A 23,591-nucleotide genomic window follows, 5' to 3' on the forward strand; every position below is an offset into this window, starting at 1 on the left:
ATTTTTCATTGGAGCTTTAACGGATAAGAAAGTTTGTTTTTGATGTTTAGTTATTTTAGCTATGTATTTAAATTGCTATTTATATATTTGTTTTTTTTTTTTGTCATCCGAAATTAAATTGTGCTCAGAAGAGCTATTCCTTAGTAATGTTGTTTAGATAAGTGACATGAAGCGATTCTGTACAAACTTTTCGTGCCTGAGTCACAATCAAAAGCTCTTTTCCGCAAATTCTCCGTAACTGGTACACAACCCATTAAGATTTGCCACAAAAAATGGTGGACCTTAGGTGGACACTGCACTTGCCAAAAATGTGCTTTTAGCGTTTTGATATCCGGGCCAATAAAGGATAAATTGGTCTCTGAATTTTCTATCTGTGTGGTATTGATATCCTAATTTAACTGTGTATTTTCCTGATTTTGTAAAATGCCAACCCAGAGTATCTTCCTTAGTTGTCGCACCCACAGGTAGGGCACTTATTAGCGCGACATCTTCTGGATCAAAGATCGCATTTAAGAGATCAATATTTCAAAAGTTCCACCGACTGTCTATAAGACTGTTAACTTTTTAAAGATGGGTCAACAAATGAACCATTACTTTTTGCTGGTCTCGGGAATTGAGCTTGAATCCAGGGATCTTCCCAAACTGAGATGGATCTCCCAGATCCGACTCTTTTAATAAGTCCTTTATTAACCAGGATTTAGCTGAACACATACTCTGCCATCCATATGATGGAGAGTATGATTTTATATTTTCCAACAGATTGGATTTCCGAAAATATCGCCCTTTAAAAACCTTCGTGAAAAGAGAATCCGGAACCGTAATCAACCGCCATAATTGTTTTGCGAATAAAGCTGAATTAAAATCGTCTATATTCTGAAATCCTAGTCTTCCTTCCGATTTACTATTGCACAATTTGTTCTACACTATCCAGTGCATACCTTTGGAATCACCATTTGAACTCCACCAAAAATTAGCAACCGCACTAATATTTATATATTTGTCTATTTGTGTTTGTTTGTATTTTTGAATTGAAAATCGGTTCAGGATTTGTAATGATAATTATAAATTAAATGTAATAATGATTGTACATTTTTTTGGGGATAAAACTGGATGGTGTGCAAGGATTGACAAACATCATCTATACTATTAAATGAGAATCACTCAAAATTAAATGTGGATGTAGGATTCACACTCGATTATCTTTAAGTATTTTTGCGGAGAAAAAACTCTAAAATCAAAGGATGAAAATAAGAATTTGAACAGGAAAGTAACCAAGAAACTAAATAAAGAGAAAGAATTTGATAAGAACAAAATAGTAAAGAGCTTTGCGAAATTGTAAGAGAGTATGTTGTATTGCTTGATTGTAAGAGGTAAAAAGATTGTTCTCCCCAAACAAATGCGTTTGGGGTTGTTTAAATAGAGAAAACATGATCAATGCGGTCATTTACTGCTCATAATCGCACTGACCCGCATTAATCATTTAGGTTACAATTTGACCGAAACGGCTTGAATTTGAACTATCTTGGGCTTCGCGCGGATCTTCCGAACTCTTTCTTGTTGACTCCGAACTCCCACGTCTTAACGCTGCTGCGAACCTCGAACAATATTCTCCTCGCTTCGGCCTTTCTCTGTGCGAGCTGTATGCTGAATAAGAGCGAACTCCGTACTGGTAAAGATCGAGCTATTTAATAAACTGAATCGAACTTCCGGCTGATCGAGCTTGATTCTCCTAATGAAATACCTAGAAATCCAAGAGGATTATTATGTAATAATGACGTGGACAGATCCAAATGGATCCTACCGAAAATGTGTGGGATCCGACCCCAACATTTAGCCCCCCAAGTCTTGCGAGCTGAGTGCTCGGCTTGGAAGACTTAAGTAGATAGTAATTAATGACTCGAGATCTTTAACACTCTGGAATTTCTCCATGTTTTACGCTGTTACGCCGATCTTGGATAATCAGATGATTTGATTTCCCAGACAATCGTGATCATTAATTTCCTAATTTTATATTAATACCACGGGAAAAACTGTCCCACTTCCCAATATTCTCGAGGCGGTTTTTCGCTAAATAAGGTTAAATGGAACGACGACTTTTACAGCAGCGTATATTTACCCCAAAAGCTTTTACCGAACCAGAAAAAGAGAAACCTCTTAGTAAAAGATGTCTTCCCCAGCCGTCTATGTTTCGGAAAACGAAGATGACAGTCAAGGAATCCCTGTTCCCAGAGGGGATGAAGTCTTCACCCAAAGGGGAGACAAATTTGGTCCGCACTTCAGGTCTCAGTCGACCTCTGCTTCCCTTGGCGCTCTTCGCCGCCTTTGTAACATCCCCCAGGAAATTGAATTCTCTCTTCCTAGACCCAACGAGTCTCCAGAAGTGGTGCGAGAGGGTTACGGTTGTGCGTACGAAGTCTATTTCAAAGGTTGTGGTTTGTTTTTTCCCGTTCCGGAAGTTCTTCTTTTATACCTAGGGATTACCTTTCCCCAAATGGCTCCCAACTTTCTTTGATACGTTCTGAGTACCTTGACCGTTTCGGCAGAAGCAGGGTTTTCCCTCTCCACCAGCGAGCTCTTAGGGCTATTTCGAGCTCGTGAATCCGCAGCAGCGGGTATTTTTCCTATAAACCCTATCCTTGACCGTAACCTGATCAACGGAATGCCCTCGAATGATGGGCCTTGGAGGAAATACTGGTTCTTTTTCCGAGTCAATCCCCATTCCGTTCAAGGTCTTTTCGGTCTTCTTCTCGCCAATTGGTTGGCTAAACTTGGTTAAAAATCCATCATTTACTACTTTTTACTGAATTAAGCAAAAGAGATGGAATTCTTAACCCAATACTTTGTTTCAGGGAACCAGGCGATCCCCCGCCCAACCGTTGACTTCTTGTCCTTCTTTCAAATCGTTTTCGAGGGTGAAACAAATTGGAATTCCTTCACCCTTCAACGCAATCATAAAGCGGGGCTCGCCATTAAAGACAGTCAGACTCACCCCCTCGATCCTCCTCCCGAGGAGAAAGACGTCTCGAGCCTGAATGCCCGAGATAAAAGAAAGATGCAGGCTGAAATCAAGGCTCTTAAGGATCAGCTATCCGAAATCGGGAGAAAGAAATGGATAGCTGCAATCTCCAGGGTCGGTAACTTCCACAGGAAGATCCTCTTGGTTGATGATGGTTCGTTAGAAGCAGCCCTGTCAGCCGCGGTGGATCCTCATGGAGCCGAGATCCTTAACGACCCTCCAGTTGCCACCGCAATTTGCCCTTCCGAACCAGGGTGTGAGGGAGAAATAATCTCCTCTCTTTGTACAAAGAGGAAGGCTCCAGATTCTGATAGTTTATCAAGCGAGAGACTTAAAACCGTGAGATTAAGTTCTCCACCACGAGTCTTTAGCCCTCTACGCTCTGTTTCTCCCTCTTCAGAACCTTTAAACTCCGAGTTCCCTCTTCCGGGAGACAGAGTAATTTTAGAGGAAACGGATGAGCCGAGACCGGAGGCTTCCCTATCTCAAGGACTGAGTGTTAGGACTCAAAATCCTTCACCCGCTTCGATTTCAGTTAAGTTTTTACTTAGAAAACGAACATTAGCAAAACTTGCCACGGATTGCATCTATTAATATGCTATTCTCCTCTGCTTCGTAGGCGGAGAAGAGATTGGAGACATCTTCCGAAGTTTCCAAACCAGGGAAGGGACATCCCTTCCTCCTTTTTCGGTTTGGAGGCCAGAAATCCGTTAGATGTTTGCCAATCGAGCTCGCTACCTATCCCAGGTTCGGGTCTTTTAGATTATGACAATCTCCCTTCCTTAGGTAAAAGCTTTTTGTCTAATCGACACGTTTTTTTTTACTCCGAAGGCTTTTATGGAGACTAATGGAATGATCTTCCATTATGAAAACCTTCTTCATCAAGCGAAGAGAGAGACCGCAAAGGCTAAGAAGGAGGTTGATGATCTCAGATTAGCCAACCAATACAAGCGACTTGAGCGGGAAAAAGCACTCGAGTCATCGTTTGAAAATATGAAGAAAACTCTAGCAGCTAACGAGCAACGCATCAGAATTACGAATGCTGAAAGAGATTCTGCGAGGTCTAATGCTTCTCGCTTAGAGGCTGAGCTAGTGGAGAATACAGCTTTATTCGAAGAAGCAAATCAAGAGATCGAGCTTTTAACTAGGAACAGGGCTCGCGATATCGCTGAAGCCGAACATAATGCTCGAGAAGTGATGAGGGGATTCGGAAGGCAACTTATTCAATCTGTTACGAAGTTCATCAATGACGAAGAGGTCTGGACTAAACTTCAAACAGATCGAGCCGAACTAAAGAGCAATCTAGACCTGATTAAGGAACTAGAGGCTGGGAAAGTTTCGTTCGAGAACGAGAGGAACGAAGTTGCTGCCGAACTCGCTATGGTTGAGTCCAAGTTATCCTCGGCTTCCCGTCCTACTCTCGATCTGAAATAATTTTCTTTGGTATTCGGAGACTCCCCATCTCAATTCGAGGTAGGTGAAGGTTCTCGGCCACATGAGGGTTCTCCAGAGGTGTAGGAAAGTTTTTTTTTTTTTTAAAGAAATGTTTTGTTGAGTCCATGAGGATTATTCTGTTTGACGGAAATATTTTGTTCAATTAGTGTGACCGAACACAACCATGTACATGCTCTGGCATATGATTTTTTTTTTTTTTAGCAAAAACGTTTGGACATGATTCTAGGTTTGCAAGTCCTAGCCCGCCAAAGAGGTTTTATGAATTGTGAGAGATGAGATGATCACGCTCACTTGCCTTTTTTAAAGAAAAAATCTTAATATGTATTTCTCCTCGGTCTCTCGAAGGCGAGGATGGAGCTCGGCTTAAGTTTTCTATTTATATCGAGGGATAAGATTTATAATTCATAAGAATTTTGTCATAAATACGACCAGGCAATGATTTCGATCGTTGCCCATGATGGCTTCGGAATCGCTGGGCCGCTTTTAATTCGATCTGAAGCCTGCTCCAATAGGCCAACAATATATAATTATTTCTAGAAATCTGAACCCCTTTCTCCTTAAAAAGGGATTCTGAAAGATCACCATAGCTTATTATAAGAAAAAACTTGAAAAGATGTCGCTGTCTTCTTTCAGATCAAGCTCAAGAATAACAACTTCAAGTGGGAACCCATTGTTTGAGTCCGAAGACGGATTCTCTCAAAAGGGAGTTATTCACCCAACGTTTTTTCATTTCCGAATAGGAAAGGAAAGGGTCAAATGTTATGACTTCCTGGAAAAGGTTCCTTTTCTATCTCTTAGTCTTCTCAGAAAACTAAAACTTCTCTTCTTTTGGTCATTTGACAAAATGTTAGTTTAAACAGATCGTCGGGAGACACAAAGCTTTGTGTGATAAGAGACAAAGAATCGAAAGGAGGCGTCGTGCTCTTGATGAGCGCATAAAGAGGATAGAAAGAGAGATCCTTCGCTTGGAATATGAACCGCACGAATGGGAGAGGAATGGTCTAGACATCGTGGCCATAATGCCTACTTGCCTCCGAAGATTCCTCCGCATGCTGGATAAATTTCACCGTTTATCTTTGGCGACCAGTGATGGGTCCTCTTTTGTTTCATGTTCCTCAGAGTTCCGGAGACTTCCAATGTTAAGAACTGAAGAAAAAGAGGAACTGGAGACGAAAATTATTGACGATTTCTCCGGCCCTTTTGATTTATCTTCCAACGAGGGGCTATCCTCGGAAAGCTATTCGGGATCTTCCACCTCGCTGGAGTCATTATCGGGCGAAGACTTTTGATCGAACACTTTCCTATTTATGTTTGTAAAATGTCACTGGTCTTGAAACCCAGCAACATTAATTACATTTCCCCTTTCGCTCTAAATTCGCCGATTTATTCAAATCTCATTTAATGCGTTTAATCTAGGGAGTATAATTAGCAATTAACTCGATTACATTTGCCATGAAAATCGTAATTTCAGATTTGGGAAATCGTCAATTAATCCTCTTAAATGCAATCGAATAATTTTTCGAGTATAAAGTGGGTGTAGTTTGTCATTGAATTTCAACAACGATTCTACAAAAATGTTCAAGGGAGGTAACTCATCAGAGAATCCTTCAGACTTGTTCAAAGTGATGAATGTTGATCATTCGAGGACGTCGGACATCGAGCTTATAAAAGCAGGAGAATCTGGCGAACCAAGATTCACAAATATTAAAGAAGGGAACTAGCATTCAGGTTCCGATCGTTCTAATCGAGAGATTGTTGCCTCAAGATCGTGTTAAGGCTGAGGAGTTTATCAATAAGGTATTTTCCATCCTAGTGATTAACTTTTTTTTGTTATTGCTAAACGTAGCGTTTTATTTTCTTCAGCTTATCACTCGGCATGATGAGCTCGAAGATGAGAAGAAAAAGATTAGGAGACGGATAATGGAGCTAGAGAAGCGTCGCCTCGACATATCTCGCAGCTTCATCGCCTCGAAGCCCATCCTTCCGATTGGATCGAACTAGGACTTCAGGAGTACGAAAACATGCCAGGTTGCATTATGAGCATCGTTGACCTCGCAGGTCAAGGAGCAGAGTTATTCCGTAATTCAAGACCCTTCTAAGTCTGAGTTTAGCTGGAAATATTTATTTATACATTGTTTGCAATGTACTCTATATTCAAGCCCAAGGATAATATTCATGATTTGAAATAATATTTTAATTTTTATATTATAGCTGGACTCGTTTTTAGCGAGCTGCCTACGTACCCAAAATAGGATCAAGCCAAATCGTAGTTCGAATGTGTTTGCTTTAGCAATAGAACTTTTTCAAGTTGATTATGTTCCAAGGCCTCTGAACGGGGTTCCCGTCAAGGTCTTATAAACGGTATACACCGTTTCGGATTTTTTCAGTGATTTGATAAGGGCCTTCCCAGTTAATACCGAGTTTTCCAGCTCCTTCTTCTTTTGTATTATCGAACACTCGCCTTAAAACAAAGTCTCCTACATTTAAAGGTCTGTTTTTCAACTTTGAGTTATAGTATCGAGCGGTCAACTGTTGATAATTCTGAAGTCGAATAAGGGATTGGTCTCGCCTTTCATCGATTGTATCGAGAACATCTTCTAATAATTTAGAATTCGACTCCTCGTTAAGTGGAGCTTCGCTCCGGCGCAAACCTGGAACATTCAGCTCGGCTGGGACTACGGCTTCCATCCCATAAATTAATGAGAATGGAGTTTCACCTGTTGCTCGCCTCGGGGTTGTTCGATAAACCTACAACACAGGTTGTAGCTTTTCGTACCATCCACCTTTTCGAGCGTTCAAGCGTTTTTTAAGATTGCTGAGAATAGTTTTATTGGAAGCTTCCGCTTGTCCATTTCCTTAGGGATACCTTGGTGTTGAGTAGCTAAGTTTTATTCCCCAAGCGGAACAAAAATCTTCAAAGTCATTTGAAATGAATTGAGGACCATTGTCCGTTACTATTTCGTAGGGAACTCCATAGCGATAAATGATGTGTTTCCACAAAAATGTATTTACTACGGAATGATGTATGCTTATATAAGCTTCAGCTTCAATCCATTTGGAAAAATAGTCCGTTAGAACTAATAAGTACTAGACGCCTCGTGTTGAACGATGCATCAGACCGACTATATCCATTGACCACCTCATGAAGGGGTATGGAACAGATATAGATGATAGAATTTCAGATGGCTGGTGAATAAGGGGAGCGTGCATCTGACATAACTTTATAATCGATGCAGTCTGAAATCATAGTTGGCCAAAAATATCCTAACCGCTTGATTTTGAAAGCCATTGCTCGCCCCGAAGAATGACTACCACAAAGCCCTTCGTGGACCTCGTTTGTCACTATTTCAACTTCGGGTCCGAAAATACATAAAAGATAAGGATCACTGACGCCTCGCTTGTACAACGATTCTTTAATTATACAATACTTAGCGCTGATGATTTTTAATTTGTGAGCTTGCCATTTGTTCGATGGTAGTTCTCCATTAAGAATAAAATTTTTGATGGATACCCTCCAGTCAGCCCCCCAATCATTAGCGGAAGTGTTATCTTTGAGTATAAACTTCCTTGGTTCGGGTTCAGAGGGAATATCAGGATCTTCGATTGTCTCCTGAACCTTCACATCGACTGGAAGTGACTGTTCGGTTTGAGACGGTTCTTTAATGAGAACCTCTTGATCCTTTGATTTTCTTCTTGGCTTTCTATTAGGAAGTTCCGGTGGTGGAATAAGTTTGTCATCTTGAGACTTTATTCGTGATCTGGTGACGACAAGCGAACTACTTTCATTTCCGGAACTTGGTTTTGGAGTTTCGAAGTGTTCGGCCTCCAAACTGTTATTGTTTTCTGTTTCTTCAACCGAAATACTTCGCGAAGAAATACATTCAACTGGGATTACTCGTCTGAGTTCAGGATCTGAGGTAGAAGCTAGGGCAGCCAAAGCGTCTGCCGAAGTGTTTTCTCCTCTAGGAATTCGACCTAATTCGAATTCTTTGAATTTTCTGGCTAATTTTTTGACAGCCGAAAGATAAGCTTCCATTCGAGGAGCCTTAGCTTCGTAATCTCCAGCGAACTGGTTTACAACTAGTTGAGAATCGCAATAAGCTATTATTTTTTCTGCTCCAATTGCGAGAGCAAGCCGAATTCCTGCTAAGAGAGCTTCGTATTCCGCTTCGTTGTTCGAAGCTGGAAACATTAATCGAAATGATTGCTCGATTATTTCCTTTGTCGGAGTTTCGAGCCTAATACCGATTCCGGATCCTTGTTTAGAAGAAGATCCTTCTACATGTAATTTCCACGTGGAGTCCGTTTCAACAAAGATTCCATCATCTGGTGGTAGTTCGGTTAGAAAATTAGCTAGAACTTGTGCTTTTGCGCTAGTTGTGCTTTTGTATTCTATATCGTACTCACTAAGTTCGATTGCCCATTTTGCCAATCTTCTGGACTGACTTGGACCGTGAAGAATTGATCGAAGTGGATGAGAAGTTAAAACTTCTATTGGATGAGATTGGAAATAAGGTCGGAGTTTTCTAGCAGATATCACTACTGCTAAAGCTAATTTTTCCATCATGGTATATCTTGTTTCTGGGCTAGTAAGAGATTTACTTATGTAAAAAATTAGCTTTTGTTCACCTCGGTCCTCTCGAACTAACACCCCACTCACGGAATGGTTAGAGACTGAAATGTAGAGATATAGTTTTTCATCTTATTCAGGTTTTGAGAGAATCGGTGGTGTCGTTAGATAAGTTTTGAGTTGACCAAATGCTGCTTCGCATTGATTATCCCACCGAAATTTTTTGTTCCCTTTCAAAATTTGATAAAAGGGGAGACATTTATCCGTAGATTTTGATATGAAACGATTTAATGCAGCAATTCTGCCTGTCAATCGTTGGACTTCCTTAATGTTTCTTGGCGAAGGCATAGTGAGGAAAGCGTTAATCTGATTAGGATTTGCTTCTATTCCTCGTTCCGTGACTATGTACCCCAAGAATTCTCCGGAAGGCACGCCAAATGAACATTTAGCTGGATTTAATTTCATTCCGAACTCGTTCAGAATTTTGAAACACTGTTTGAGATGTGTGATGTGCTCGGATTTCTTAAGAGATTTTACGAGCATGTCATCTATATAAACTTTCATCGTTTTGCCCAAATGTTCTGCAAACATTTTGTTAACTAAACGATGGTATGTTGCCCCGACATTTTTTAAACCGAATGGCATAACTTTATAACAGTAGATTCCTCTATCTGTTATGAAGGATGTTTTCTCTTCATCTTCGGGATTCATTATGATCTGATTATATCCAGAAAATGCATCCATAAATGTTAAGAGTTCGTTTCCGGCCGTTGATTCTACGAGCCGATCGATATGAGGGAGGGGAAAGCTGTCTTTTGGACATGCTTTGTTAATGTCAGTGAAATCGACACATACTCTCCACTTTCCATTTTTCTTTTTGACTACCACGGGGTTTCCTAACCAGTCCGGATATTTCACTTCTCTGATAGAACCAATTTCTAAAAGTTTATCAACTTCGTCATTGACCGCTTGTGCTCGGTCAGGACAAAGTTTTCTTATTTTTTGTTTTATTGGTTTAAAACTGGGATCGACGTTTAAATCATGGGCGATAATACTTTTGTCGATTCCGGGCATATCTTTTGCCGACCAGGCGAAAGTATGTTTATTTTCTTTTAGAAAAGTTACCAATTGATCTTTGATTTCTGAACCCAAAGAAGTACCGATTTTTACTTTTCGATTCGGAAATTTGGGATCAATTTCAATCTCTGTGGTAACTTCATTCGGGCTAAGACCACTTGGATAACGCGAGGTGCTCTCTTGCTGATTCCCATTCTTTGCTGAGTGCTTAGAAATATGAGATCTACTGAGCTTCCAGTATCAATTAGACACCTAGTTACTTCAAAATTCGCAACATCTAATGTTATCACAAGAGCATCGTCATGAGGTCCCGTTAATCCTTGAGTATCCGAACTATCGAAAGAGATAGAAGGTGTTTGTTCACTTGACTGGAAACCCACAGCGGTTTAAATTGCTGCTGATTTCTTGTGCCTTTTGATTGATCTGATCGAATCTCGGCATAATTTGGATCCTCCCATTATAACATCGATCCTTTTCTTAGGTGTATTTGGAGTTCCGGGCCCACTGGGCTTATGTTTCTTTTCAGGAGGATTAGACGCTTCGGAGTCTTCTTTTTCTTTATGATAAGATTCCACAAATTCCTCGATATTGAAATTAGCGAGCTCTCCAGCCGCCCACAGTTCGGTGAGGTGCTTTTTGAGTACGCTGAAATCTTTGGTGGAATGCTTATTTACTCTATGGATATCGCAATAGGCATTCTCATCTCTAACTCAGGTATTAGGAGAATTATATCTTCCTTTGTTTGGAGAGGGTTTTCCTACGGCATTAGTAGCAGGATTAACTCCGAACCGTTTTTAATCTTTTGGTTCGAACTTTTTAGTTGGATTTCCAGCGACCAATTTTGCTGGCCGATGTTTTTTAGCGAGGCTAAGCTTTTCTTCTTCTGCCTCCATCCAATTAGTAGCTCTGAATAAAGCGTCTTGGATGGTGCTCGGACGATTGACAATGATTTCTTCCCGGAACTGAGATTCATGCCAAAGTCCATTTCTTAAAGCAGAAAGGGCAGCAGCGTGCGATACCCCATGAATTTTGGCTATCACTTCTTTGAATTTAGCGATATATTTGCGAAGTGATTCGTTCTGACCTTGGGTTAAATTCCATAGATCTGCATCAGAGGTTGCCTTTTCCATGAACATGGAATACTGTTTTAGGAATGCGGAGGACAATTCCTTAAAACTATCAATAGATTCAGGCTCCAACTGAGTGAACCATAACAGAGCCGGTCTGGAAAGATTCTCGGAGAATAGTCTGCAATATCCAGCATCTTCCTCGTCTGGTTCTAGATCAATTCTGCCAGCAGCGATCTGAAAAGCAGCGAGGTGATTTTTAGGATCACCTTTACCATCGTAAGTTGGTAATTTTACCTTTCGAGAATCTTTGATCCGAAGGTTCGAGATTCTCAAAGTGAAGGGTGTTCGTCGAGTTTCTTCGATTACTCGATCAATCTCAGGTGCCGAACTGGTCGCCTGATGAAACTTTGACTTCATCTCATCAAGCTCTTGACGAACTTTGACGAAATCATCTGAAAGGATGACATCAGGATCTTCCATAAGGAGTTCTTCGTCAACAGCAGGATTTCCCTGATTTTGGGGATTTTCATCCCCGGTTGGGTTGGACCCATCTCCTATGGTTGTCTGATTGCTAGTATTAGCAGGACGGCCTGTAGGAGGAGTTTGAGTGCTCCCGGATCTGTTTTGTGCGGGAGTCTGGAATAGCTTGCGCGAATACGTTGTTGTTCGCGCTGAGGACAAATTATCTAAACGGCTTGAAATAGTATTCTGCGCGTTTAACAAATTTGTCTGGGTGGTTTGAACACTCGTTAAAGTTTGCTCAATTGAGTTTAACCTTTCACCAAAAGTGGCGTTGGTACTAGTGAGTGTACCCATCTGATTGGTCAGATCGGTGGTTGACTGAGTAAGCGAGGGAATTGCACTGCTCAAAGCTTGCTGATCAGCCATAGTTTCTTGGTTTGAGAAAGAGAGATTTTGAGATTAAAGAGTTTTGCGGTAATTCCCCACAGGCGGCGCCAAAATGTGGATGTAGGATTCACACTCGATTGTCTTTAAGTATTTTTGCGGAGAAAAAACTCTAAAATCAAAGGATGAAAATAAGAATTTGAACAGGAAAGTAACCAAGAAACTAAATAAAGAGAAAGAATTTGATAAGAACAAAATAGTAAAGAGCTTTGCGAAATTGTAAGAGAGTATGTTGTATTGCTTGATTGTAAGAGGTAAAAAGATTGTTCTCCCCAAACACATGCGTTTGGGATTGTTTTTATAGAGAAAACATGATCAATGCGGTCATTTACTGCTCATAATCGCACTGACCCGCATTAATCATGTAGGTTACAATTTGACCGAAACGGCTTGAATTTGAACTATCTTGGGCTTCGCGTGGATCTTCCGAACTCTTTCTTGTTGACTCCAAACTCCCACGTCTTGACGCTGCTACGAACCTCGAACAATATTCTCCTCGCTTCGGCCTTTCTCTGTGCGAGCTGTATGCTGAATAAGAGCGAACTCCGTACTGGTAAAGATCGAGCTCTTTAATAAACTGAATCGAACTTCCGGCTGATCGAGCTCGATTCTCCTAATGAAATACCTAGAAATCCAAGAGGATTATTATGTAATAATGACGTGGACAGATCCAAATGGATCCTACCGAAAATGTGTGGGATCCGACCCCAACATTAAATAACCTCACAAAAGGTAAAATATTAGGATGCCATTGAAATTTTTTCAATCTAAGACTACTTAAAAGATTCCGTCAAGGGGTAAAATGAACAATTTGTCGGACACTTACACGCGGATCTTGGGTCTATGGGTCGGATCTATATCCAACCATATTTGGTAAAACACGCGGATTATGCGCCTTGTGAAATTGGATCTGTAATAATTCTATTGGGCTTTGCCGATTAGGACCTTTATGATGGTCTCGAATTAGGATTGAGATCTGTAGTAATTAAAGTTTGAATAAATTAGATTCAATACCTTCAAAGATATTTCCATAACAAGCAAAGCTATAAATTCGAATTAGAAAAAGATCACTTCGTCGATATATTTATACCAACCCAATCTTATATATTCCGATGATTAAAAAAAGACTTATTTCTTTACATTCGATTTCATTTATTAGTTTTTACCAAAAATAACAAAATCTCTTTATAACCGCATCAAATTATTAGTTTTACCAAAAAAATCAAAATCTATATATTCATATCGGAACAAATCAAGTATATACCTTAACTATTCATATTCGAAAATATTCTCTTTGGTGGTAATTCTCTAAACCCTAAGAAAATGCTAGCCGACTTTGGATTAATATAAATATAGGATAAAGAATGCCATTTGGATTAATATAAATATAGGATAAAGAATGCCATTAAAGATACACACTCACCTTTTAAAGCGATCATCTATTCTCTTTCCGTTCCTTCTAAGAAAATGGCAGCACAACTAGCATTCACCGATCTTGCCGACATCAAGCCTTTCAAAACACAATGGAGAATCCAAGTTAAAATTGTGCATTTGTGGACTCCGTACACACAATACACATGGGAAACAATGGAAATGATTCTAGCTATAAGTAACTATTCCATTTTCAGTTCATATTATACTAGGTGAAATCGTTGAGTAAACATCAATGTCATCTTATTATTAACACGAGTCTTTTTTTCTCATATACATGGTACTTTGTTCCATGCTACTATTAAGAAGCAACAAGTGAACAAGTAGAGGTTCATCAAATCTGGAGATTGGCGTATTGTCGAGAATTTTACATTCGCCAAATCAAAAGGGAAATACCAGAGAACAAAACATGGATTAATTATAGTATAGTAAATCTCACAACTTACTGCTTCCATTAACAAAAAAATACAAAAACAAACTCCAACATCATAACAAGCAACCAATTTACTATTTCAATTTTTATTTCATATTTAATTTGTAAGTATTTTCATCTACACTTATTCAAACTAAGCATTTGCATTTTGAATTGTATTAGCATAGGGAACCAACTGCATTGGAGAGGTAAGCTGCATTTGATCTATCATAGGTTGCATAGTTGTTGTGGCATCCGAGGCTGGAACAGACTTGTTTGCATCCTAGGTTGAACTTGTAGTTGACCATTGTTTTTGTAAGGAGCATTAATCTTATAGCCTAGAGGATACCCATGTATCTTAAAACATTTATGAACCGTATGACCCATCTTCCCACAATTAGTCAAATAGGTTTCTGAATTGGTCTCCCTGTGTTATATGCTGCAATATATCCATAGTCTGCATTATCCATCACAGGAGTAGTAGCTTGAAAAGCAACAGAATCTACTCTAGTCAACGGTCTTATACTTTTCTGTCTCTCATCTTGAGTTACAATATTAAAAGCTTCTTCCATAATGGGAATAGGCTTCCGCATGAGAATATGACGCCTTGTCTTCTCATATCCTTTATTCAATCCCATAAGAAATTTAGTCACATGACTTCTCTGCTGTAATCTTTCCCATTTGACAGCAGCATCACATTCACATTTACCACAAGAACAAACTGGTGACTCAACATAGTTCTTATGTCCTTCCCACAAAGTAAGTAGTGTCGTATAATATTCAGAAATATCCATTGAACCTTGCTCTAGCTTACTCAATCTCTGCTCTATATCAAATATTTTAGGTGCATCATCTTGCTTGAACCTAGTTAGCAAATTCTTCCATATACTTTCAGCAGTTTATATGAAAAGCAAACTCTGCCCAATCTTTTTATCAACCGAGTTCATTAACCACGTTGCTACAACATCATTACACCTAGACCAAGCACCATAATCTCTGTGTTCTATAATTGAGCCATCTATAAATCCTAGCTTATTACGAACATTCAAAGCCATCTATATAGAACGTCTCCAAGCCAGAAAATCGGAAGCTGTAGTAAATCTATCAGAAACTATATTCAAACCAGCGTGATCATTGTTATGAAGATGAAATGGATTCTCATATTGATCCGTTTGATATCGCTCACCATTAGGCTGTTGTTGCGGTGGTAGATCCGTCGGAAGTGATGGTCGTACATAAGATCCCATACTCAATGTGAGATATAGAAAATTACAAAGAAATGTGTGACGAATTTGATAAAAAAAAAGAGGCAAAGATTCGTCAATACGAAGGTCAATCGAAAGAAAAGAAAGTAACAGAGTGAAAGAATTTCGACGAATCGCAGAAGATAAAGAGAAATCAAAAGAAAATGAAAGAAAGAACTTCAGCGAGCTCCGATTTAGCTCCGATTAGCTCCGATTAACACCGGGAATAACAAAGAAGTTAATGCGGAAGCTTAATAGAACGCTCTGATACCATATTAAGCTCCAATGTATCGGAGAACAAGAAACGATTGAAGAAGATGATAAAAAAACTTTTATTCATCTCACAAAATGTTGTTACAAACGTTCAACTAAAACAGAGTGTTTGTTACGTATATATATATACACAAATTAAGATTGATTAACCGAAGTTAACCAAACATTGAACCAGTAGTAAACCAGATCAAATCATCAAACCATATATCGTAATAAATTTGATGACTTTCGAGAACAAGCATCTTACTTATGGGCCATTTGCAGAGTTTGGTGCCATGAGAATGCGTTATATCTTAGCTACTCGGAAACCTAATTGAAAACCCAATTTAAAAACCATCCGAACAAATCAATTTAGTGAATTATAGATTTAAATTCGTAGTATTATACCCTAACTAAACTATAATTTTTCCAAACATCAGAAACATATCAGTTTACTAAACTATTTCACAAAAAAAATATGAACCAGAACCTAGTATTACTATTAATATAAATCGATTCAATCTCGCAATTCTACTTTTAAATCTTAGATTTTTTTTATTATTATATTAAATACAAATCAAAAAGGCATATTATGATGATTATATATCCAAGTACATCTATACTGCAATTTTATTGAAATACAAATCAAAGCAGCATATAAATAAGGATAGAGCTATATATATTCTTCAGTGTCTTCACCACCCAAAAGGGTACTGATCATTGTTAAACGGCCAAGGGTCGTTGACCTGGTTCGGGCTATCCCTGCTTGATGGAGCAACTGAAGAGTTGCTGGGGAAGGTCTCTTCAACACTTGGCGACCTCCTTGAGTGACTTCCTGATATCCCTGAGTGGCTTCCTGATACCCTAGAACGGGCAGAAGTTCTCCCAGTAAAACCATTATAACTAGCCGGAGAATGTCCCGTGCCCGAGGAGCCTCCTGAATAAATGGATGAATTTTGTTGAAATGCCTTGCCTGCCTGGTTTGATCGGGCATCAAGATAGTTCTGGGATGGGAGATTAGAATCTCTAGAAGGAACGGCGGGGAAGATCCGACCAACGGAAGATGGAGCAAATGCAGAACCACTGTAGCCAGTGCCAGAACTGCCTGCTAACGACATTGTAGGTGAATTCGAATTAGGGATAGGGGATTTGGTTTTTTTTTTTTTTTTTTCTGTATTTCACTTTAACGAGTTGATGGCTCTTAAATAGGCGGTAAAAGGTTGACCAAGCCAGCAGTGTAATTCTATATTGGAACCACAACAGGTTGCGTTACGTTGTTGTTTTCATGTATATATATTAAATTTTTTTTTTTTTTTTTGTTAATAATATCTCGAAGCTATTTTCCTTGATTTGTTTCGAAACTATCACTAAATACAGGACTGACTAAATATCAACGTGTGGTTATTTTTAGTTGCTTGCTTTTGCTTTTGTGATTATTATTTTTCACTTTGTTAGCATTGTTTCCCCTGGAAATATATGATGAAACTGATCTTTGTATTTTTTTTTATAAAAAAGTTATTGGTGGTATGAATAATAACATAAAATGTTTCTAATTTTCGCCACTACTTAGATGGGAAGTATTGGACGTGGTCATTGCTTAGTCACTTCTTGGCGAATGTTGATTAAATAGTAATAGAATATGAAATGTATCTAGTTATCATCATTTCTGGGAAATTTGGAATGTGGTCATTGCTTAAGTCATTCCTCGATAATTCTTCCACAATTGCGCTTCCTAGAATCCTTAGTTTTTAGAAAAAGCTTTGATTCTAAAGCTATGATGGACTAATAGCTCTCGCTTATGGTGTAAATTTTTTATGTGGATTTAGACCTAGGATCGATTTATTTAATGTGTCCCAACAAAGTTTTGGCTCTTCAAACCTTGTTCACCCGTAGACGTCTTCAATAGCAAAAACATCTAGACTTCTATCGTTTTTAGACATTAGTATGAGTTTCATTCGGGATTTCTCCGGTTAAAAAAAGCATTGATTTTTTTGGGATGGATCACATGCCGGCTCTTATTCGAAATAGATGATATATGAATTGTCGTTTACCGTCAACCATTGCTCGAACTCAAATTTGACTATTTAAAGATTTGTTTAGGTAGCGTACATTCGTTAAAAGTTTTATATGATAACAAAAAATGTTTGAGGGTTTAATAGAAAAATAATATTCCTTTCCCTTTAAATTAGTTGTCATTTTAAAAGTTAAATTTTGTTTTAAATTAGTTGTCGTTTATGTTTTCAATGAAGATGTTTGACAAATTTTCCAATTTTACTCCTATTAAGCTTATTTATTAACGATATCAAATAAAAAAATACATTAATGAGGGATAGAACAGAAAAATTGAATGTTATCTTAATATGCATGAAAATACCTTAAACGACAACTTATTTAAATTGGAATGAGTAATTAGTTAGATGTTTTATAAGGGGAACCTAAACAATTAGACGTTTTAATTAGGAAATGATTTAATTGGAGGATTTTTAATGGGATTTTTCATAAATTTTAATATTGTTTTTTTTGTTTGTGTTCTAGTTATTTTTTCAATTCTATTTATGTTTCTTTTTGATATGAATATTGTATTCATGTTCACTCATAGTTTAGGTTTATGTGTTCTAAGTGTGCAGATCAAATAGAGGAGAGTCAGGCAATTCTCGAGTTCGCACATCAAATACGTGCTCGATGCTTCAGTCACATGAGAAGGTTATATATAGGAGTCAATTAGTTTTGAATATGTTTTTAAAGAAACTCATAAAGCTAAAATTCAAAATCAACTAAGTCGCCTTGATTCAGTGGTAAAGGAGATGAAAATTTTCGTCACTTGGGTTCGAGTAGCATTGGTCACCAGAGTTCAAATTCTAACATGATTTTATTGAGATCCATAATTAGTCTTTAAGTTTAGAAAGTTTTTAGAATCACTTAAATTATTAAAAAAATCAATAAAAGTAATAAAAAAAAGGTGTGAAGGAGATTCTAGTTCACCAATTTGTGAAGTATGAGTTCGTGAATAAACTAAGGATAAAATTGAATCATAAACATTTAGAATTTACAGGTGTCAAGAAAAAAGAAGAAAAAAAAGTTTAGACTTTTTTTTTTTTTTGGTAAGAGATGGGAGACTAGGTCTAGGTCTCCCTTTTATTAAGAAAAAATAAAACAAATAACAAACGGACACGTTTTGGGACGCACAGACCCAATGACATCATCACTTAATTAAGTGATGTATATTTTATTTAAGTGGTGTAAATTTTAAGAGTCACTTATTTGCATCACCATATTCAGAGTCCTTTATTTTAGTGATGTAAATTTTATTTACATCATTTATAAATGATGCAAATATATAAAATAAATGATGTAAAATAACTTTTTTGTAGTGTAAAAGAGAATCAACAACGTTCAGGACAACATAAAAAAAATGAAAGCCAATAGGCAATGAAAACGCATAGTTTGCTAACCCGTCTGCGAGACGGTTGGCTTTCCTATTTACATTCGAGATACGGACTGTCCAGTCCCTCGATAGAAAGCCATGACACAAACGTACCAAGAACGACAGTGGATGCTTCTCACTCACCCCTGTCTTCAGAAAACCTACCACTAATTGTGAGTCCACCTCCAGTTCTAACTGCGTGATCTTCTTCTCCCAAACTATATACATGCCATAATAGATGCCCCATAGCTCCGCTAGCAGTTCCGTACAACGACCTATATTAAGGGAGAAACCACCATACCATGCAACCACCATTCCCATCCCTCAAGACCCCTCCTGCAGTGGGTAAGCCCAGATTCCCGTATGAGGCACCATCCGTGTTAACTGTTAAGCTTAACCCAGCCATCCGTTGGCATCACCCATCCGACCAATACTTCAACCCGACTCCCTGATGTACTGGTCCCTTTATGCAGCCTATGAGATGACGTTATTTCCTTCGAAGTTTAGACTTTTATTGATAAATAAATCTTAATATTGTAATTTATTGTAAAACTCCGACTTTTTAAAATACAGCGGTATATGAAGAGATTTATAAAGATTCTACTTATATTTTAAAATTATACATACCATATAGTAAACTACCAGAACTTCAGAATTAAGGGTAAATTCAATTCTATTGGTCACTACTTGATTGCTTAGTCACGATTAGATGGGAAATATGGAATTTGGTCACAAGCTTTTGTCACTTCTCGAGAAATGCTTTTGTATACTTTGCAAAAAAAAAAAGAAGTTGCGTATGTATATTCGTCTTTGAATGAGTAAGACAATGAAACTTTGGAAATTTGGCCATTTTGTAGATTATCTTCAATGACGCTTATGAAGATCCTTTAACAAAATAAATCTTCAATGACGCTTGACTATAAAAAATATATAAGAGTAACTATAATAGAATAAAATGAATAATCTTACATAGAATTCATATAATACAACGACATATTGAATTCTTTATTCTACTATGACATAAGAAAAAAAAAGATAAAATAACTAAAACTAGAACTTAAAAATAAATCTTTACAAATTAGTTTAGTTTAATGAATAAAGTAGTTTTAAAATAACATATAGTAAAGAACCACTAAAATATATCGAAGCAATATTTATGAAACAATTACATATATATATATATATATATATATATATATATATATATATATATATATATATATATATTTTGGTCAAATGAAACAATTACATATTTTGCATATAAAATAAACCTAATTTTATAGATGTCAAATTATAACTTTACCATTTTTATTTATTTGATTATTTAAATAATTATGAGAATAATATAAAAATATCGATATATTGTCTTGCGGAATGAATGAAATAATGTGGTAAATATAAAAAATAATAAGTAAAAATAATTTTTATAATTTTAAAGAGTAAACTTTTGCTATTCAGTTTTGATTTGGATTATATGATTTCATGTCTTTTGGTATTCTCTTTTATTATTGATTGCTACTTCCTCTGTATCAAAAAGAATGATTTTGAGGTTTTCTTCTTGTATCAAAATAATAATAATTTACTATAGTATATCTAATGCATTTTTATTTTCAAGATCAATTGATTGGAGTAAGTGGGGGTAAAACACAGTTTGAAATTAACCTTTTAAAAGATATAACACAAAAATAATTAATAAATATACATCATTTATTATTTTCTTAATCTTGGTGAAAATCCTCAAAAATCATTCTATGTAATAAAGAGGGAGTAATAGTTTTGTTAGATTTTGTTGTTGTCGGTTGTATTTTAATAAAAAATTATATTAGGAGTTTTATAGAATTATTTTATTTTACAGGGGATGTGCCTTTAGTCAAGTGGTTAAGTTCATTTGACTCCGTCTTCTCCACCGGAGTTCGACTCCACTAAATCGCGTTACCCCGCGTAGTAGGGATTGGCTATGGATCGGGCCTTGTCGATCCAAAAATATCAAAAAAAATATATTTTATTTTACAATAATTGCAGTGGATAAATTAAGGAACACATCAATTATTTGGAAACTTACTCATAGTCCCAATCAGGCTCAATACGTTTGATAAGATCATCGGTAAAACCGTACCCTAAATTCCTTCATAGAAAACCATTTGTTCTCCTCGCATCACTTGCGGTTACAATCACAGGAAAACATTTTTCTTTAATATAATTATTGGCAAATAAAAGAACAAAGATATAGACAATTCTAGTAATACTTTGATCAGAAAATTAAACATGCATGCATATCTGATATCTCTGTCTCTGAGGAAGATAGTATAATGTTTGACTATAAAACTTGGAATTAGTGTGCCTAAAGGCGGATCTAGATGGATATGCAGAAAACTTAATTTCCGTATACAAATTTAATATCATACATGTTTTTTTCATTTTTTTTTAGAATTTAACGGGGTAATCCCAATATGGTGCCCGCAGTTCGATTTCCGTTGGCCATCGAGGTTTTCATCTGGCCCCCTCGGGCCTCCAGAAAACACACTGAGCGTTGGGCTTGGACGGCCCGACAGGAACCGGCCTCAAGCCTTGGTGCTAGTCGGGTTTCGGTCCGGATACGTGGATTATAAAAAAAAAAAAAAGTAAGACCTTCAAAAGAGAATAAACGTAGAGGATATGACAGAAAATAATATCTTTAATAAAAAAAAAAAAAAATTGCTAACCTTAGGAGTGCGTGTGGGTTAATGCAGCCGATGTTTACGGTGTTGAAAGAGGAACTTGGACCAATAGGCTGATCGAAGTGTGTCAAACCAAAGCTGCACATGTAGCAAGGCAAACGAAAAAGCTGTGATTGAAGCAAGTGAAATAATGAAGGCTAAATTCCACGCGAGTCTCCGGTCATAGATCAAGAATAACGTCGCACAGAAAGCTATGACCATTGCGATAATGGAGACAAACAATGCCAAAAGTCCCAACATTAGCCTTGAGGGTAATGACACAAGAAAATCATCTTCAGCATATCTTGACGTCAAGATTGACAAGAAAATCACTATAGATGTTGAGGAGGAGCATAGCGCGACCGCATCCGATAGGATAAATATATTAAACCATTTCTTTTTTTGGAGGATAGGAAGTCCTGATTCTTCATTGTTCCCTCCTGGTACGGTAAAGGCCGCGGCAAAAACTACCGTTGCTATTAGCGTTGCTACAAGCATACATGATGTTGCAGTATCTTTCATCCATTTCTCTCCTTCTTTCCGTAATTCTTTGTGTCCATTAGTAAAGATGTCTTGCGCTAATTCCCCTTCTTTATTCTTTGATTTGATGTATGAACGAGGAACAATCTTTTTCACAGCCTGAAATACGCAATATAGTATGGTAATTAAAATTGTTAAAGAAAATGATTATTGGTTTCATGTGTTTAATAATTACCTTGAACCAAAGAATCTCTCTTTGCATTTGAAGTGCAGCCCCTGATACAATATGTAGTCGATCATGAGGAGGCAAGCTTGCAACAAGATGCAACAGAGTATTATTTGTGGCTTCTTCTCGATAAGAAGCTATTAAGTCCTTGATTGCTCCGAGTTCATATATGATGTTGAAGATGCTTTCATGACGATTTATAGCAGCAATGTGAAACAAGCTTCGGTTTCTTCTATCGACTTTCCATATCAAATCTGGATACGAACGAATAAGAATGACTAGGAACTCGACATTTCCACATGATGCAGCATCAAAGAGTAGTCTTGTAGGTTTTCTCAATAAATCCGAAACCTCTTCATCAGATTTTTGAATAATCAAGTTCCATATATCCTCCACCAACTTGTGAGCCAAGCTTCTCATTTTAGCTTTATGAAACATCCCTTCAAACACTAAAAGGCCACAAAAAAAAAAAAAAAAAAAAAAAACGGTGTTTAATTTGTACATGGATTTGCAATTAATATATAAGAACTATTTGATTATACATCTTACTTAAATGCCCTAACCACTGAAAGAAATTGAGATTTTTTCTGTGACCGATAGCCAAAGGCTTGCGAGCTAAAAGATGTAACCCGGTTTCCATAGCACGGTTACAAGAAGTAGCTAGTATTTGGTATCTTTCCAACATCCACAAAGCTACATCTGCACAATCAAACTCAAAACTAGCTTCATCATGACACTTGTAACCAAATTTTCATACCTAAACTTGATCATCGCGGAAAAAAGATTGTTTTACCAAAAATGTTGGCATATATGATGGCATGAAAGATATCTACAAGTTGCACATTACTCAAGCTTCTTTAGCAACTTCTTGATCTCGTCGAGGACTGAAGCCGAATCCGCTACGTCTGACATCTTTCCGATTGATATTCTGGAGTAAAAGACTAGAAATCCCCTCCTTCTAGCGCCAAATTGTGGATGTCGGAATCCGCAATACCAGTTTTATGATGTATATTGGATCGTCTAGCCTTGCTAATTCGAACAACAATCGTGATAAGAAAACAAGAGAGTAAAGTGTGTATATCTGTTTATCGATCAAGAAAAATCGTCCCCTTTTTACAATGGTTTTAGTTCTCTATTTATAGTCACGCGATTCAAAACCGAAGTCGTTCATCAAGCCGCAGATCTCGCCTTCATCAATGTTTCCGTTTCAAATCTTCCGAACCTCGCAAATCCCGTATGACCCGCCTTTCATTTAATTCGCGAGATCCCGACGTTTCACTCGAGCTAGGCCGACTTTTACTGGGCCGTTCTTTTTATCTTTTGAAACGGGCT

The 23,591-nt window shown here is 37.5% G+C and overlaps 2 protein-coding genes across 3 annotated transcripts; one reads left to right on the plus strand and one right to left on the minus strand.

Moving 5' to 3' along the window:
• The first annotated feature begins 2,164 nt into the window (after positions 1 to 2,164).
• LOC110226494 lies at positions 2,165 to 4,450 on the plus strand. The gene is made up of 5 exons (XM_021018422.1): positions 2,165 to 2,432; positions 2,544 to 2,771; positions 2,850 to 3,550; positions 3,636 to 3,725; positions 3,848 to 4,450. Exons 1-5 carry the CDS (start codon positions 2,165 to 2,167, stop codon positions 4,448 to 4,450), a joined length of 1,890 nt encoding a protein of 629 aa, XP_020874081.1.
• A 16,391-nt stretch (positions 4,451 to 20,841) lies between these two features.
• LOC9304356 (ankyrin repeat-containing protein ITN1) lies at positions 20,842 to 23,105 on the minus strand. Of its 2 annotated transcripts, XM_002870268.2 has the most exons (5): positions 23,053 to 23,105; positions 22,809 to 22,958; positions 22,269 to 22,708; positions 21,560 to 22,192; positions 20,842 to 21,431 (listed from the first exon to the last, which is right to left on the minus strand). In XM_002870268.2, exons 2-4 carry the CDS (start codon positions 22,942 to 22,944, stop codon positions 21,578 to 21,580), a joined length of 1,191 nt encoding a protein of 396 aa, XP_002870314.2. In that variant the 5' UTR covers positions 22,945 to 22,958; positions 23,053 to 23,105; the 3' UTR covers positions 20,842 to 21,431; positions 21,560 to 21,577. The 2 variants fall into 2 exon arrangements, with proteins under 2 accessions (XP_002870314.2, XP_020874970.1); XM_021019311.1 differs by having other exon boundaries at positions 20,842 to 22,192.
• Positions 23,106 to 23,591: the final 486 nt, after the last annotated feature.

Source organism: Arabidopsis lyrata, assembly GCF_000004255.2.
Source record: "Arabidopsis lyrata subsp. lyrata unplaced genomic scaffold ARALYscaffold_7, whole genome shotgun sequence".
NCBI classification, from domain to species: Eukaryota; Viridiplantae; Streptophyta; class Magnoliopsida; order Brassicales; family Brassicaceae; genus Arabidopsis; species Arabidopsis lyrata.

Excerpts from the sequence above, each read along its gene's own strand:
- LOC9304356 (XM_002870268.2), bottom strand. The coding sequence starts at position 22,944 with ATGTTGGAAAGATACCAAATACTAGCTACTTCTTGTAACCGTGCTATG. Across the intron at positions 22,709-22,808 it reads TCAGTGGTTAGGGCATTTAA|TGTTTGAAGGGATGTTTCAT; the intron begins GTAAGATGTATA and ends GTGGCCTTTTAG. Across the intron at positions 22,193-22,268 it reads GAGAGATTCTTTGGTTCAAG|GCTGTGAAAAAGATTGTTCC; the intron begins GTAATTATTAAA and ends TGCGTATTTCAG.
- LOC110226494 (XM_021018422.1), top strand. The coding sequence starts at position 2,165 with ATGTCTTCCCCAGCCGTCTATGTTTCGGAAAACGAAGATGACAGTCAA. Across the intron at positions 2,433-2,543 it reads AGTCTATTTCAAAGGTTGTG|AAGCAGGGTTTTCCCTCTCC; the intron begins GTTTGTTTTTTC and ends CCGTTTCGGCAG. Across the intron at positions 3,551-3,635 it reads CTTCACCCGCTTCGATTTCA|GCGGAGAAGAGATTGGAGAC; the intron begins GTTAAGTTTTTA and ends TCTGCTTCGTAG.